Raw genomic sequence first — 15569 nt, forward strand, 5'->3', positions numbered from 1 at the left:
TGCCAATTCTACTGAATATAAACACATATGTGTTGTATCTAGATCGGATGGGCACTAACCTGGTAATCCCATCTTTGATGTAGTATAGGAGACATTCAGACATCAAGGGATCTTCATTTAGATTCACTAGGTGAGGAGTCTGTAACAAGGGCCCAAATATTCTTCAAATCAATGTTATAAGCTCAACTATTTCAGTATTTACTGAAGAACCAGAGCTTGCAAGGCAGCAAGTGAAATTAGATTAAATGTAGGGAAAGGCTTTATATGGTCTCTTAGGGACTGACTACACAGTATACTTGGATCATTTGTTAATTGATGCAATCTCATATGAGTGACAGGTTGGTGTTGGGATAAGATCACTGCCTAATAATGATGTCTCAAATAATGATGAGTAAGGATGACTTTATTTACTATACAGTTGGAGGCAAAATTATTAGTACTCCTGTGAAATCTAAATCCCTTTTTTAATTTGTTGTGCATTTGATCTTTTGATTTTTCTTGCCCTTGTTGCTTAGCAACATTCTGCTAACAAAAATATTGTCCAACTGTTCCTTATGAATTAAATAATTTGAGCGCATGAGACGAACAACAGTATAAGTACAAAAATAAAAGAGAGATAACCACGTCACATTAATTGCATGTGTGAACTCAGAAACAGGCCAAGAGTCTGCATTTTAAACATTAAAATATCTTCACGCGGAAAAAGAAACATTTATGTCCACTAAGAAGAATAGAGATGCCACTTCGGACATTAAAAGGCAAATCCTCTGCAAAATAAAGAGAGCCGACATGAACAAGTGGAAGGCCAGAGTAAGAAAAACAGTTAACCTATCAAAATAAACCACATACCATGTATATTAAAGCTGTATCAATGCATATTCCCTGCCAGTCCTGTGCAAACTACGGCAAGCAGAGTTTATTTGTTTATATCAGGCGATGCAGTGGCGCAGTAGGTAGTGCTGTCGCCTCACAGCAAGAAGGTTGCTGGTTCGATGAATGAATTATTTATATCATGAGATGGCGCTGAAGTAGCATATACACAGGTGCACTGTGCCATAAAATTCATACTGTATTTTATGTTTTTAAATAATAATAATATTCATTCATTTACTCATTCATTCATTTTCTTTTCGGATTAGTCCCTTTTATTGATCTGGGGAATGAACCGCCAACTTATCCAGCACATGTTTTACACAGCGGATGCCCTTCCAGCTGCAACCCAACACTGGGAAACACCCATACACACTCATTCACACACATACACTACGGACAATTTAGCTTACCCAATTCACCTGTACCACATGTTTTTGGACTGGGGGGGAAACCAGAGCACCCGGAGGAAACCAACACGGACACGGGGAGAACATTCAAACTCCACACAGAAACGCCAACTGACCCAATAATAATAAACTTGAAAGAAATGCTTAATATTAACCTGAAGTTTCTGTTACTGTATTAAAAGTAAGATAAAGGACTTAGATCTTTAGTGGTTTAAAGTGATATGATGAATTGGATTTGATACTGTCATTCCACGCTAACTGGACATATACCGTTCTTCCACATTTGAGAAATATAAGTCACAATAACTTTTGATTTTTTTTAATACTGACGCTGAAAAATATTATCTTCTTAGAATTGGGCAGCTTTTGAAGTCTACAAGTAAAATAAAAATCTATAATTTTCACAATCCAAATGAAACGAATCACATTACTCAATTTTAAAATATGGACTTATATGGTTCTTCGTCTCAAGGCCTCATTTTGTCCTTTGTATTTATTCCCATTTAGTTCAGTTCCTTATAAACCATTGTCTTTGTGATGGTGTTTGTTTTCTTTTTGAGATCTATTTATTTGCACAATTGAGCACTTTAGTTTTGTACAGTGACTTTGGCACCCTAAATCCAAGCCTTTGCTCTTCTCTCTGTACCTGCATAGCATGACAGAGGAAACATTATATATATAAAAAGCAAACAAAGAACAAAAGGCTGAAGTTATATATTAAAAAATTTGAATGGAGTTCTATGCATCAAATGAATTAAGCTGTTTAAATGCAGCTGGTTAGCTCTCACAACTAATGGTTTAAAAGAAACCCCAGCCAAACTGATTGAACATCAACATAGCATTGCCTTGCAAGCACTTTCAAAATGTGTTTAGATGACCTTGAAAAGAGAAAAATGAAAGTTAAAGAATTTCATTGAGACTGCCTCAAATTCCAGTTTCAATATTCCTCAAAAAGCATGCGATTTGATTTCAATATAAGACTCCAGACAGAAATCCTTTAATAAAGATCTGAAGTCTGTAAAGTCGTACAGCAGCTGCTTTAAAGTTTACTATAAAGACCAGAAGGAATTGCAACACATCAACATCCATATCAGACAGTAATGAGCAAGAGATCCCTGAATAAAGATCACAGATGTGTTTAAAAGAGCTCTGATGGGGAAAGAACACACAGAGGTACTTTAATACAGTCTGAGAGAAGCGATCAGGATCAACCACACAGAATACATGACAACCAACCTCATTGGGAGAGAACAGCCCAACAGTGTCTATAAAAACAGGCTGAGGTTTTCTCTGTGAGGGCTTCAGGAAGAGGAATGTAAAGACATTCAAAGGCTTGTTTGATTATTTGAGCATGACATATTAGCTTTATTTTATGGTCCACATGTACAGTTTCTCGAAAGCCTTTATATTCACTTTACCTTTTTTGGGGAAAAGACTCCAAGAGTTCCTCCATCCTCACGCATTGCTACACCCATCTCAGCCAGAAGTGCTTCTCTGTGAAAAACCAATTTAGATTTTTTTAGATATGTTTGTTAGATGTACATCATGTAAAATTGGTTATAAGTCACATTAGGCTTTAAACAACAGACCTGTCCATCCTGATGGCCTCTGTACGGCGAAGCTTCTCCTCCCATGTTTCATTGAGCTCTGCAATGATCTTCTCCGTTTCCTAGTTGGCATAGTAAACCATAGTTAAAATATGACACCAAGTCTATGATAGTTTCATAGATTTACTATTGTGAGGCATCTCTACATCTTCATGCAGGTAATGTCAATTAAGCTTTTGGGGAAAAATAATACTACATATATTTCGAATTAAAAAAGTAAACATGAAGAAAAATATGACTGGAGTAGAGTTTAGTGATACATAAACTATTTATTATTGACATATATAGGAATGTATTATTATTTTCAATCAAAATACTAATCAATACTGTGAGTTGTAGTATTTATAAGGTTTGGAATTACCTAATTAAATTAAATCTTTTGAATTACGTTTAATTTTTGTATTTTCAGTTTTAATTTAGTTCATGATTTAGTCATTTTCTTATGTTTGCTTGTTATAATTTTCTTTTTAGTTTCTTTTTTTCATTTATTTGTCATTTTAGTCCTTGAACCTTTCCTTTTTTTTAAGGGGACCCAAAAACGTGATGGATTCGACTGGGATTTGCTTATTGTATCATGACATTTGCTCAGTGAAGTTGTAGGTGATCTTTGAAAGAAAAAAAACATATTTCTTTCCCAAAAGAACATGTTTAAAACACTGATGACTCATACTGCACTAAACAGTATTTCTGTCCAATTAAATGTTGTCTACAACAACTAATCTGCAGAATTACAATCACAATTATAAAGCAAACATTCGTCAGATCTTTCGTCAGTTTTCAAGTCACCTTGAGTCTCTCAATGGCTTCCTCGCTCCCGGGGCTGAACATGATGCGATCGTGCAGGCTGCTGATGGAACCGGCCCGGCTGGACAGGGCCGAGAGTGATGGAGAGGGGCTCATCCCAGTCATAGCATTGGTCACTGTGGAGAAATCACCTCTTTGATTGACAGCTTGGCCATTATTGATATGGTTCTTGTAATCGGATATGTCTGTCGGGGGGTGGAAGGGGCAAGGGGGTGACAGATATAGAGTTCGGAGAGAAGCAGACAGAAAAGGATGAGCAGAAGGAAAGAAAAGGTAGAGAAAAGAAGGAAGAAAGAGAAAGACATGTAGCTTGAAATGAATTTGAATCCAGAGGAATTTCACATGATTGGAGAAACGCCTGAGATGCGAAAAACAACACACAGTCACAGCGCAGTAAAAGCAGAACTCAAACAGGAGCTGTAGCGCAAGCATCTGGCAGCACAGAGAAACGCCAGCCATTTCAAGAGCAAAGTAACACTGCAGACTTCAGCTACTGCGTTTACACCATGGCCATTCAATGACGGCAACCAGAGAGCCATGGCTGAAATATTTAGCAGGCATGCATGCATTGATCCGGCCTGTCATTTGACACTGCTTTCTTATATTTATTAGTGTGCATTGAGCAAAGAAATGCTGTTAGTCCATTCAGGCAACTAAATAGACATCCGTTCTTGGTCTTAAAGAGAACAGTTCAGCCAAAAATGAAAAAAATATGTCATAGTTTATTCAGACAGACTCATTGAGATCATTTTCTTTGATCATTTAGTTTGTGAATGCAATGTTTGAGTTGACTGCCATATTATGAATCTTATAGTAAAATGATCACTTTAGCCAAATAAAACCAAGTGAAATTTACCTTTGCACAAACAGGCATTTCAGCTTTTATTTAAATGTTTTAATTTATTGTAAAATATATATATAAAAATAAATTCTAATGCTTTCTTTCTTTCTTTCTTTCTTTCTTTCTTTCTTTCTTTCTTTCTTTCTTTCAGAATATGCCTTTAAATATTTTCTTTATTTCAGAAATTAAAATTTTCTTCATTTCAGAAACTTGAAAAATTTATAATTTTTTTATTTAAATTCTTTCTCTTTTTCTCTTTTAATTCTTTCATTCCTACTCTATAAATTATTTATCTAAATTATTTTGTTTTCTTTAAATTCTTTATTTTTTTCTGTTTAAATTTAAATTGAATCTAAATAATAATTAAGATAATTCAAGGTTCATTAGAACTTTTTTTGATTAAAAAAGCTAAATTTGCCCAAGTAAATCCCAACTAGAGGTCTACGTGGGGCTAATTTTTTTGTCCCGCTCCCGCGAGGTTTTATTCTGCACCCGACTGCTCCTGCCATACAGTATATTCAGCTTTTGCTCACCCGCTGCCCGCTTAAAATAATTTTCTACCCGACCGTTTCTGCTAAATTCAGATCTGGTTTCCAAAATCTCATGTTTAAATTGGGTACTAGCAAACGAGAGGGATAACAGATAAAACTGTAGGTTGTGCAAGCATTGTAGGCTACATGTCAGTTTTGATTGCCCCCTTGTGATGAGACATGAGTGCTGCCTTAAAGTTTCGTAAAGGTTCCAGTCTTGCGACTGATAAAGGGTAAAACTTTGAGGTATTATCACATCCACAAAGAGTAATTCTTTTCCATTTCTGTCTATGATCCATGAAAAAGACTCCCATACATTCGACTTGCCTGATATGGGCTTCCGAACAGTAAATTGTGCGGTTTTGCTAATGCAAGCTGAAGGACATCGCATCTTCACTTTGCTCTTCCATGTTGGTAAAGCCCGCTCTGAGGACTGTTATGCATATGATGCACGCACAGACTGCACTAAAAAAAGCACGTGCAGAAAGCATGGGTCATACGTTCAGTATGATTAACAGTTGTGAGCAATGACTATCCCGCTGTTCAATAAAAATGAGGAAATCACAGATGTTGTTCCGAAACAATGTCGGGGCTTGGGAACGCTATATTGTTAGACCGAACGCTCCGGTTCAAATTACACCAGAGTTACCAACCACTATGCCGTTTTATTCTGAAATTTAGCTGTGGGAATGCAGGCTTCTACCCTGAACTGGATCTTTTCTATCACTCAATATCTCTTACAGTATTTAGCAATTGCTCAAAAAAAAATTATAATAGTAAACGAGCCTCAAATATCAAACCTAATTGAACATCAGGGGAGTTTGAGGTTTGTTGATTAGTTGATTCAAGCTCATTTTGCACACTGAACCCAAACTGACATTAACAGTACTGACAAAAACAAAACCTTTTTAGACACAGAGAACAGATAAATGAACACGAGGATGGCTTAATGATGTCTTTTTCTTAATCATATTAAAAGCAGAATTTGTGGCTTTAATACACACAAGTTTGAACCCTTCCGAACGCTAATAATCCAAAAGAATCTAACATCTTTATCTTCTGGGGAAAGGTTCCTAAAATAACGATGACTTAAGCTTCACTGCATAGATTTTTTGACCAGTAAACGTAAACGCATGCAGTCTTGAAAGAGAATGCCACACCCACAAACCAAACAGGAAATAAAATAACAGATAATGACTGTGATGAGGCTAAAAGCTATCAGCCTGCTTTTTTAAGCCCTTCCGTATATGTCCACATCTCTCATTGTTACCCAGCAATGGCCCATCTCTCATACTAATTAACAAACACTTTATATAAGCAAAAGTTGTGTGTAGTACATCATCTAAACATTAGCAATGAGCTCATATTTCTGCTAAAAGCCAGTGACCGTCATTAGCGTCATCGTTGACAAGAATGAACATCATCCATGACCACAGTAAAACCTCCATTACCAGCTCCATTATACTCTCATAAAATCCATCTGACAGGAAAATAACTTACAGCCTACATTTGAGGGCAGAAAATAACATTCACAACTCTTGTGAGCCGCACACAGGAAATATCCTCCCACGGTTCTCACTAGGAGAAAACAGAGCCAGCATTTGATGCGATTCATCTATCCGGCCACTAAATATCTTACATCTAGAGATGAACAGTTATTCTAATACCATATAAAATATCACCAGATTTGTCAATACATACAATTTAACGTGATTCATTTTCATCTATATTGACAATCAATTAATCGATTATTCATTAACTTTAATAATGCAAGAGGTGCTTTGTAACCGACATGACAGAATGTGCAAATTACGGTGTAAAATAATCTTTAAATCGGCCTGGACTTTAGGCAGTGTCTCTGCCTATCATTAAAACAGGATTGTCTATCATTACAACCCTACACTGAAAAAATGACTTCTGCAAAATTGTTGCAAGCAATTTGTATGGGTTGAATTTAAACAAACAAATTAAAATTAATTTGTTTGTTTAAATTCAACCAAAAATAATTGTAACTTTCAAAAAAAAATTACGTCCAAGGAATCATCCTCGAATCCTTTTTTCCCAGTGTACAACATTTAGCTATCTTTATTCAACTCACTAGAGCTTCCACTACGAAGGCATCTTACTGTCAACTGTATTGCTTACTGAATTAGCCTTCTCTTCAATCACGTTGTCAAAATCATCGGTTTCTGTTCATTTACTCTTATTAGGAAAACTCCACTATATTTACAGTCATTTCTTAAAATTCAAGAAACATGTCGAAATCTGTGCCCTAGTAGTTTTATTGACCCAAAGTTTGCATACCCAAAGTTCGCACTTCATTTGGTCGCTACTCTTTTCAATTTTCTGCTGCTCATGCTTGGAAACCCTAAAGCTCAACACTTTTATTCCACTATCATCTTTTAAAAATTCAAATTAGTAAATAGTACAAGATCACTGTGCTTGTTTTTATTTTTCTCCTTGGTTTTACATGTTATTATCTCCATTTGTGAAATTGTTATTGTATTGTGTCCCTGCTCCATATCTTCTTTTTAAGTTGCCTTTTGGCCAGGTCATCATTGTAAATGAGAACTGGTTCTCAATTGACTTACCCGCTTGGTTAAATAAAGGTTATTATTATGCGTCAGAGGTCAGACAAAGAGAACATACATTCGGCAGCTGCCGAATGTCAGTGATTTAAGATTATCATTTAAAAATTTGAAATAGATTTTTTTTCCAAGACAATTTTTTTTTTTGCAAGACATGCATTAACCCCCTAGTGATATATGTATTATTATTTTTTATTTATGTATTTGTTTTTTTATCTAACAGGCACAATACACTTGACATTGTTATACGAAGACAACCATTGCCACATAGATAGGGTATATAGCATTAAGCTAATTTGCAGCCCTCGTCCCTGATTTACATAAAAAAAATTTGCAGCCCTCGTCACAGGATTTACATAAAAAAATAATAAACCAAATGAATTAGAAGGGCGTCACATTGGCGCAGTGGGTAGCACGGTCGCCTCACAGCAAGAGTCGCCTCACTGGTTCGAGCCTCGGCTGGAAAAATTTGCAAAAAGTTTGCATGGGTTTTCTTTGGGGTGCTCCGGTTTCCCCCACAAGTCCAAAGACATGTGCTGTAGGTAAATTGGGTAAGCTAAATTGGCCATAGTGTATGTGTGTAATTGGGTGTGTATGGGTGTTTCCCAGTGATGGGTTGAAGCTGGAAGGGCATCCGCTGCGTAAAACATATGCTGGATAAGTTGGTGGTTTTCCAATTTTCCTGAGTGCCGCTGCGGCTAACCGCGGTTAGTTATGGCATTTTGATCCCTGAGGCGTGCATTTCTAAAGGCCACATCTGTATAGCATGAAGCTAATTTGCAGCCCTCATCCCTGGTTAGGATTTACATTAAAAAATAAAAGTCAACAAATTAGAAAACATGATAATACGACAAACATGTACAGTTGAAATTCTAAATTATTAGCCCTCCTGTAATTTTTTTTCTCTTTTTCAAATACTTCCCAAATGATGTTTAACAGAGCAAGAAATTTGTTAGAGTACTTCCTATACAATTTTTTTTCAGCAAGAATAAAAGAGGTTTTTAATTAAAAACAAAACAAAACGAAAACAATTTAAGGTCAATTTTTATTAGCCCCGATAAGCAATATATATTTTTTGATTGTCTATAAAACAGACCATCGCTATACAATGACTTGCCTAATTACCCTAACTTGCCTAGGTAACCTAATTAAGCCATTAAATGTCACTTTAAGCTGAACACTAGTATCTTGAAAATATATACTGTCAACAATGCAGAGATCAAATGAATCAGTTATTAAAAATTAGTTATTAAAAATGTCATGTTTAAAAATGTGTTTAAAAAATCTGTTAAATAGAAATTGGGCAAAACAATATACAGAGGGGCTAATAATTCTGAAGGGCTAATAATTTGGACATTAACTGTATATTCGGACATTAACTGTATCATTTAGTAGGAAATTTACTAAATGTCTTCATGTAACATGATCTGTACTTAACAGTCTAACGATTTTTGCATTAAAGGAGAATCAATCATTTTGACTCATGCGATGTATTGCTGACTAAAATATACCCGTGCAACATAAGACCAGGGAGGGTCACATATAATCTACAGAGAGTCTGTATTTGTAAGGTCTCTGCAACCTTCAGCGCAATAACAGCTCTCAGTGCTGCTATAGAAACAGTGCTACTACACTCCTCAGAGAGCAAGCAGGCAAATATCTTGGGGAAAACGTGAGAAGACGTGGCCCCTGGTGGTGGATGACTAAGATGGAGATGTACTATTCTATGCACCTAACAGCTGATAGAAGAGGATTACATAATGCACCTCGGCTAATACTTTCAGCTCGAAGCAATACCGTGCGCCAGTAAGAATGACCTATTTTCGTGGCTTGAGATTAATGAAGCTTTTCTCTCCTCTCTCCATCTATCTCTGCTTGAATAATGGCTGCATTATAAGAGCAGAGAAAATGCAATCAAACATGATCTAAAAATATTTTTGATGACTGGCCAGTGCCATATCTGAAAATGCATATAGATTTTTTTTTTTACTTTGTGCAGGATTATTTATCCTTAGTATAGATAGTATTTCTCACTCTTTATCTAAATACTGTTATGATCACCAGTGATCTAGCGTTTGCAGATAGTTGGGGAACTACACATCTGCCACTTTACTGAACTACAAATCCCATCATGCACAGCACTCACACACCAGTTCTAGATCACCCCTTGATTTCACAGACACAGCTGATTACTTAGACATTTTATACAGCGCTATTACTGGAGAAATTCTGTAGTTTTATATTATATATGACCACTCAATGTACGATGTCAACAGTCGGCCAGTGAGTAAATGAATATAATGAATGAAAATACAAAGGCCTATGCATATAGACATATAATGTAATTCTGTTCTGTAACATGTAATTTGCTTGTTTCAGTTGTCTCCATTTGAATCATTTTGTGATGATGCAGTGGTGTACTTTGTCCGCCTGATTCTGATTTGACTTTTTTCTTCTCGCTGAACTGGGCGGGTTGCTTGACGTTTGATTCGGGGGCGTTTGATTTATGGTTTGTGTGCTGCGCTGCAAGCTATTGGCCTTACAGTGGAAACGCGACATGATTTCGCCCTCACTGCTCAAGCTCCCAGGCTATTACCACAGCCGGGCCTGGTAAAAGCCCTGGCTCACACTGGCCCGACAGTGGAAATGTGACTATTCTTTGCTCAATATTGTTGTCATGTTCCATGTCCTTGTTGTCATGTTTTGCTCTGTTTGGCTTTTGATTGTTGGATTGTTTGTTTGTTTGGTTTTTTTGGATTGTGATGGTTTTCTGCCTGCTCTTACCTTTGCCTGTTTCTTGGAATTCCCTTTTGAATTGCTAAAGTTTAAATTAAAGTTTTGTTCCTGTTTTGACCCCTGCCTGCTGACCATTCTCTTAAAATAAAGTTGCATGTGGAACTTCAGCTCTGTTGCCACCTGACCGATCATTACAAATACATTCCTGGCAAGCTAGTGTTGTTTTTGTGGATGAAAAATGAAAAAAAAATATATATATTTTAAATAAATAAATAACAATTTTAGAAATGTTGCCTTGACAGCTAACTGAAATAAGTATAATAAATAAAATTATCGAAATATAAATGTTAACTATTAATTCAGTCATTTTATTTTCGGCCTAATCCCCTTATTAATCAGGAGTCACCACAGCGGTCAACTTATCCAGCATATGTTTTACGCAGGGATCCCCTTTCCAGCTGCAACCAATCACTGGGAAACACTCATACACTCTCATTCACACACACTACAGACAATTTAGCTTACCCAATTCACCTATAGTGCATGTCTTTGGACTATGGGAGAAACCAGAGCACCCTGAGGAAACCCACAAGAACACAGTGCAAACTCCACACAGAAATGCTAACTGACCCAGCCGAGGCTCGAACCAGCAACCTTCTTGTTCTTATTAAATCTACAGCATATAGTTTAAGAAAATGACAAAAATCACATACAATTCACAACATAAAAAAAATAAATAAACACTTTAAAATAAACAAATTTTTTCTTATACATACAGTGAAATAATAAATCTACAGAATAAAAAAACAGTAAAATAAAAAATGCATAAAATGAAGCTAATAAAAATGTAATTAAAACTAAAAATAATATTTAAAATGCTCATTTTAAATAATAATGAAAAATTTAAATTAAAAAAATAAAAATATAAAAAAAATTATATTAAAACTTGTCTAAACCATTTGCTGCTTTCTATTTTTGCTTCAGATATACCACATACACCTTCTTTTAAACAAGGTGTAAGCTGTCCTTGCCAATTCTGTGCAAAATATTACATTATTATCAGGCAATTTAAAAAGTGTTTCACGTGTTAATATCTACTATAAATTTCCTCGTCAAAAATCAACTAACTAAATGAACTGGACAAAGTGATATACAAGCAGAAATCAGTTTTACCACATTAAATATGGTTGAAACGCAAAACTAGGTACTTTGTAACAATATTTCCAGTGACATGTTCAGACATTATCAATAAAAAATATCAAGAAGACCACAAAAAAATTCTCCCTGTCTCTTTTCATTTACATGAACAAGAGTGGTGTATTACATCAGACATGAATAATTAGTTATCTTCAGCCATTAATAAAGCAGCAGTTAGCAAAAGGCAGCCACTGCATAAAGAGAACGCATGCTGTCACTCAAACATACATCTGCTATAAGCCCCTCCCACTGCAAAAGACAGGCAGGTGCGGTATTACTTCATCCAATATCTTTAAGCAAATTGTTTGTGCATGTTGTCTATTAAACAGAACCAAAACATTATTTGGGACAGATTAAACTTTAAAATATACCAAATTTTCTTGCATTAGATTACAAAATCTGACACTGTTGTTTTTATTGTAAAGAAAAGTGTCATAAGCAGATGCCACTTAGTTTGATAATTATGTTAAAAAGGACAATCTCGTTAAATTAAGCGCAGAGAAATGTCTTGTAAGGGCAACTGAAGAACATTAATAAGACAGATGAGTGAATGAGTGAGATCAATTAGCTTATTAGTGTGACATAACATTTTTTCCCACAAGGCATTGCAAGCCAAAAGAGTAAGATAAGGACAGAGGGAGTGAGAAAGAGAGAGGGAGCAAACAGCCCTGCGGCACCACACTAGATAAAGCAGCTTTCAGCTCAGAAACCACACCAGCGACCAGGGTTAGAAGAAAAGCCACAGTCAAATAATTACAATATACGCTCACCGGCCACTTTATTAGGTACAACTTATTTGGGTAGGACCCCATTTTGCCTTCAGAACTGCCTTAACTCTTCGTGGCAATGATTCAACAAGGTACTGGAAATACCTTGAAATAATTTTGGTCCACATTGACATGATAGCATCACGCAGTTGCTGAAGATTTGTTGGCTGCACATCCATGATGCGAATCTCCCATTCCACCATATCCCAAAGGTGCTCTATTGGAATGAGATCTGGTGACTGTGGAGGCCATTTAAGTACAGTGAACTCATTGTCATGTTCAATAAATTAGTCTGAAATGATTCGCACTTTATATGACATGGTGCATTAATCACACCAGGCCTGCCTGACACTAACCATGCCACGTTCAAAGTCACTTAAATCACTTTTCTTCCCCATTCTGATGCTCGGTTTGAACTGCAGCAGATCGTTTTGTCCATGCCTAAATGCATTGAGTTGCTGCTATGTTATTGGTTGATTCGAAATTTGCGTTAATGAGCAGTTGGACAGGTGTACCTAATAGAGTGACCGGTGAGTATTTTCAAAATGCCACCCAAATAAAAATGACATTTTGCTAATAATCATTTAGATTATTTCAAGGATTATGTTGGTGTACTACAAATGTAATTCTCATATTATCTATATTATTTAAAATAAAAAATTATACTAAACACAAATATAGTAATGTTTAGTATTCATTTCATTGTATTTTACAAATCAATATTTAGTTTAAATAATTAACTGAACATAGCTAGCTTTAGCTAAAAAGGAGAATCTGGTAGCTTTCACAGAAATAAAATAACATTTATGGCTTTCATGGGATGTGATATGAACATGTTTCTGAAATGATTGAGAGATCATGAACTTTCTCTCAAACCCTTCAATGGACCCTGAGGCTGCAGAGATCTGCTTTATCCATAAAAACTGCAAAAGCATAGAAAAGAGAGTGAGACAAAGCCCAAGAAACACACATTTCAAACCAGCAAAATCTTCAATTGGCCCTCGAAACGCTGAGAAAGAACGACAAAGAAGAAACAAGCATAAGAGGAATAAAAATAATCTACATAAAGATACCAAACTGACCAAAAAGAAGGAGAGAAAGAGAGAAAGAGAGAGAGAAAGAGAGAGGAAAGTGAAACTCATTTTATTTTAATACAAAATGACTAAAGGCTAAAAGGAAATTCTGAGTCTAAACTAGACTTCTGAAAGTCCTTTGACACTGAATAGTACCAAACCCAGAGGGCTGGACTCCAGGTCGTCTGTTCTATAAGGCATTTCCCCGCTGGGAGATCACCATCAAGAGACGATAGGATGAGAAAAGAAAGGAGTGATTAGAAGAAATAGAGAAATAGAGTTAGGAGTGCACAGGGATGAGTAGAGGACCCAGTGTAAGCTGTTTTTTGATTTTTAGAAGTATGTGTCTATGTGCTGTAATTACCTATGTATATTTCAATTAAATCAATGCAAATGTTTTTTCTATCGCTTGTAGAAAACATAGTTCCAAATCCTAGCAAGCTACTGTGCTGTTTATTAACTGGACATGCAGCTGTCTTCTACAAAACAACATTAATTATTATGAAATCTTTATACTGACAGCAACATCACACAATTCAGCATTCTAAACTGAGACTCTAACTGATTTTGGTTTTGTAAGCATGATGTTTTGGTTCTCTTATAAACGAGTGGCATACAAAAAAATCTATTGTAACTCTGCAATGTTGTATAATAATCCTTTCATTACTGAATAAAATATATTTAATGACCATTTAAATTCTTCACCCACCACCATTTGAATTTTATTCTAGTGTGTCACATTTATGTGTGTTTTTCTAAAATATGGCCATAAAAGTGTGTTGCAGGAATGACATCAGAACGAAGAATAAACTGTATTTCTATAGGGATGTCCAGATCCAATCAGGATTGGAAGTCGGGCCCGATCATGTGGATTCAGACCGAACGGAATTGGACGTTACCTCCCGATATGTAGCATATATATATATATATATATATATATATATATATATATATATATATATATATATATATATATATATATATATATATATATATATATATATATATATATATATATATATATATGTATATATTTATTTATATATAGCGTGAGTATGTCTGTGGTCTGGAAGTATTGTAAAGTTGATGATGACAACATTGCTGTAGCAAACTGTGAGATATGTAAACTTGGGTTTGCCTGCCGGGTATTTTAAGTTGAGGTGCTTTTTGTTTTTATATTCGATTTTGTTTTATATTTACTATTGCAGTAAAGTCCAAAAGTGAAGATTTGATGTTATTTATTACTTGATTGTTCAAGCAACCCTACAGAAGTGCTCTGTTTGTTACCAGAGTTGTTGAATGTAAAATAAGGTGTATTCAATAAAAAATAAGGAACATCTTGGATCTGTTTCTTTGCTCTTCTTTATTGTTTTTATGTATTATAGCATGAGATCGGGTTTCGGTATTAGTAGATACTCAAAATCAACTAAAATCGATTAAGTTAACTTAAGTGGATGGAACATAAACCAATCAAGTTTTCATTAAAAAAAAATCAAGAATTGTTTTCATTAAGCTCATTTGAAATAATTAGTTTGAACAAGCAGCAAAAATTATTTGAGGGATAGAAGAAGGGTTAGAAGAAAAGCCAAAGACAAATAACCACTTCATATACAAAATGCCACCCCAAAAATATCACATTTTGCTAACAATCATTTAGATTATTCAAAGGATATATTAAGTTGGTGTAATACAAATGTGACTCTTATGTTATCTATATCATTATTAATAAAATAATATGTGGTCTACATGTTATACGTATAATTAGACACACCATTATCAAATCATGAATTCTGAAACTTATATTTGTATTTTATAAAATAAATGTTTGAGGTGCTAATCTGTGCAATTTATATTTATGAACAAAATGTTAAAGCATTGTTACATTTACAACAGACCTTATATAACTCATTAATTAAAAATCTCTATTATAAAAATCTCAAGTAAACCAGCAATGATTTACTGTTCTGGGTTCTGACATCATTCCCGAATCACTCTATTAACCATCTTAGAAGGAAGCCTACACGTACGGTTTTTCATAATCTAATTTTTTAAAAACACTTCGCCATTTGTGAAACCCTAAAATGCTGTCCCCACTGGCAGCTTACTAGGATTTGGAACAAAATGATCAAATATATGTTTCAGTACA

General features: G+C 35.1%; 1 protein-coding gene across 1 annotated transcript in view; it reads right to left on the bottom strand.

The window, feature by feature from the left end:
* Positions 1-15569, bottom strand: part of kif1aa (kinesin family member 1Aa) — a 146147-nt gene that overhangs the window by 89306 nt on the left and 41272 nt on the right. Inside the window, exons 14-17 of the mRNA XM_056459953.1 lie at positions 3674-3876; positions 2870-2949; positions 2699-2774; positions 60-139 (exon numbers count right to left, since the gene is read on the bottom strand). Coding sequence (XP_056315928.1) covers positions 60-139; positions 2699-2774; positions 2870-2949; positions 3674-3876 — 439 coding nt within the window. The remainder of the gene's footprint in view (positions 1-59; positions 140-2698; positions 2775-2869; positions 2950-3673; positions 3877-15569) is intronic.

Source organism: Danio aesculapii, chromosome 6, assembly GCF_903798145.1.
Source record: "Danio aesculapii chromosome 6, fDanAes4.1, whole genome shotgun sequence".
Taxonomy (NCBI): Eukaryota; Metazoa; Chordata; class Actinopteri; order Cypriniformes; family Danionidae; genus Danio; species Danio aesculapii.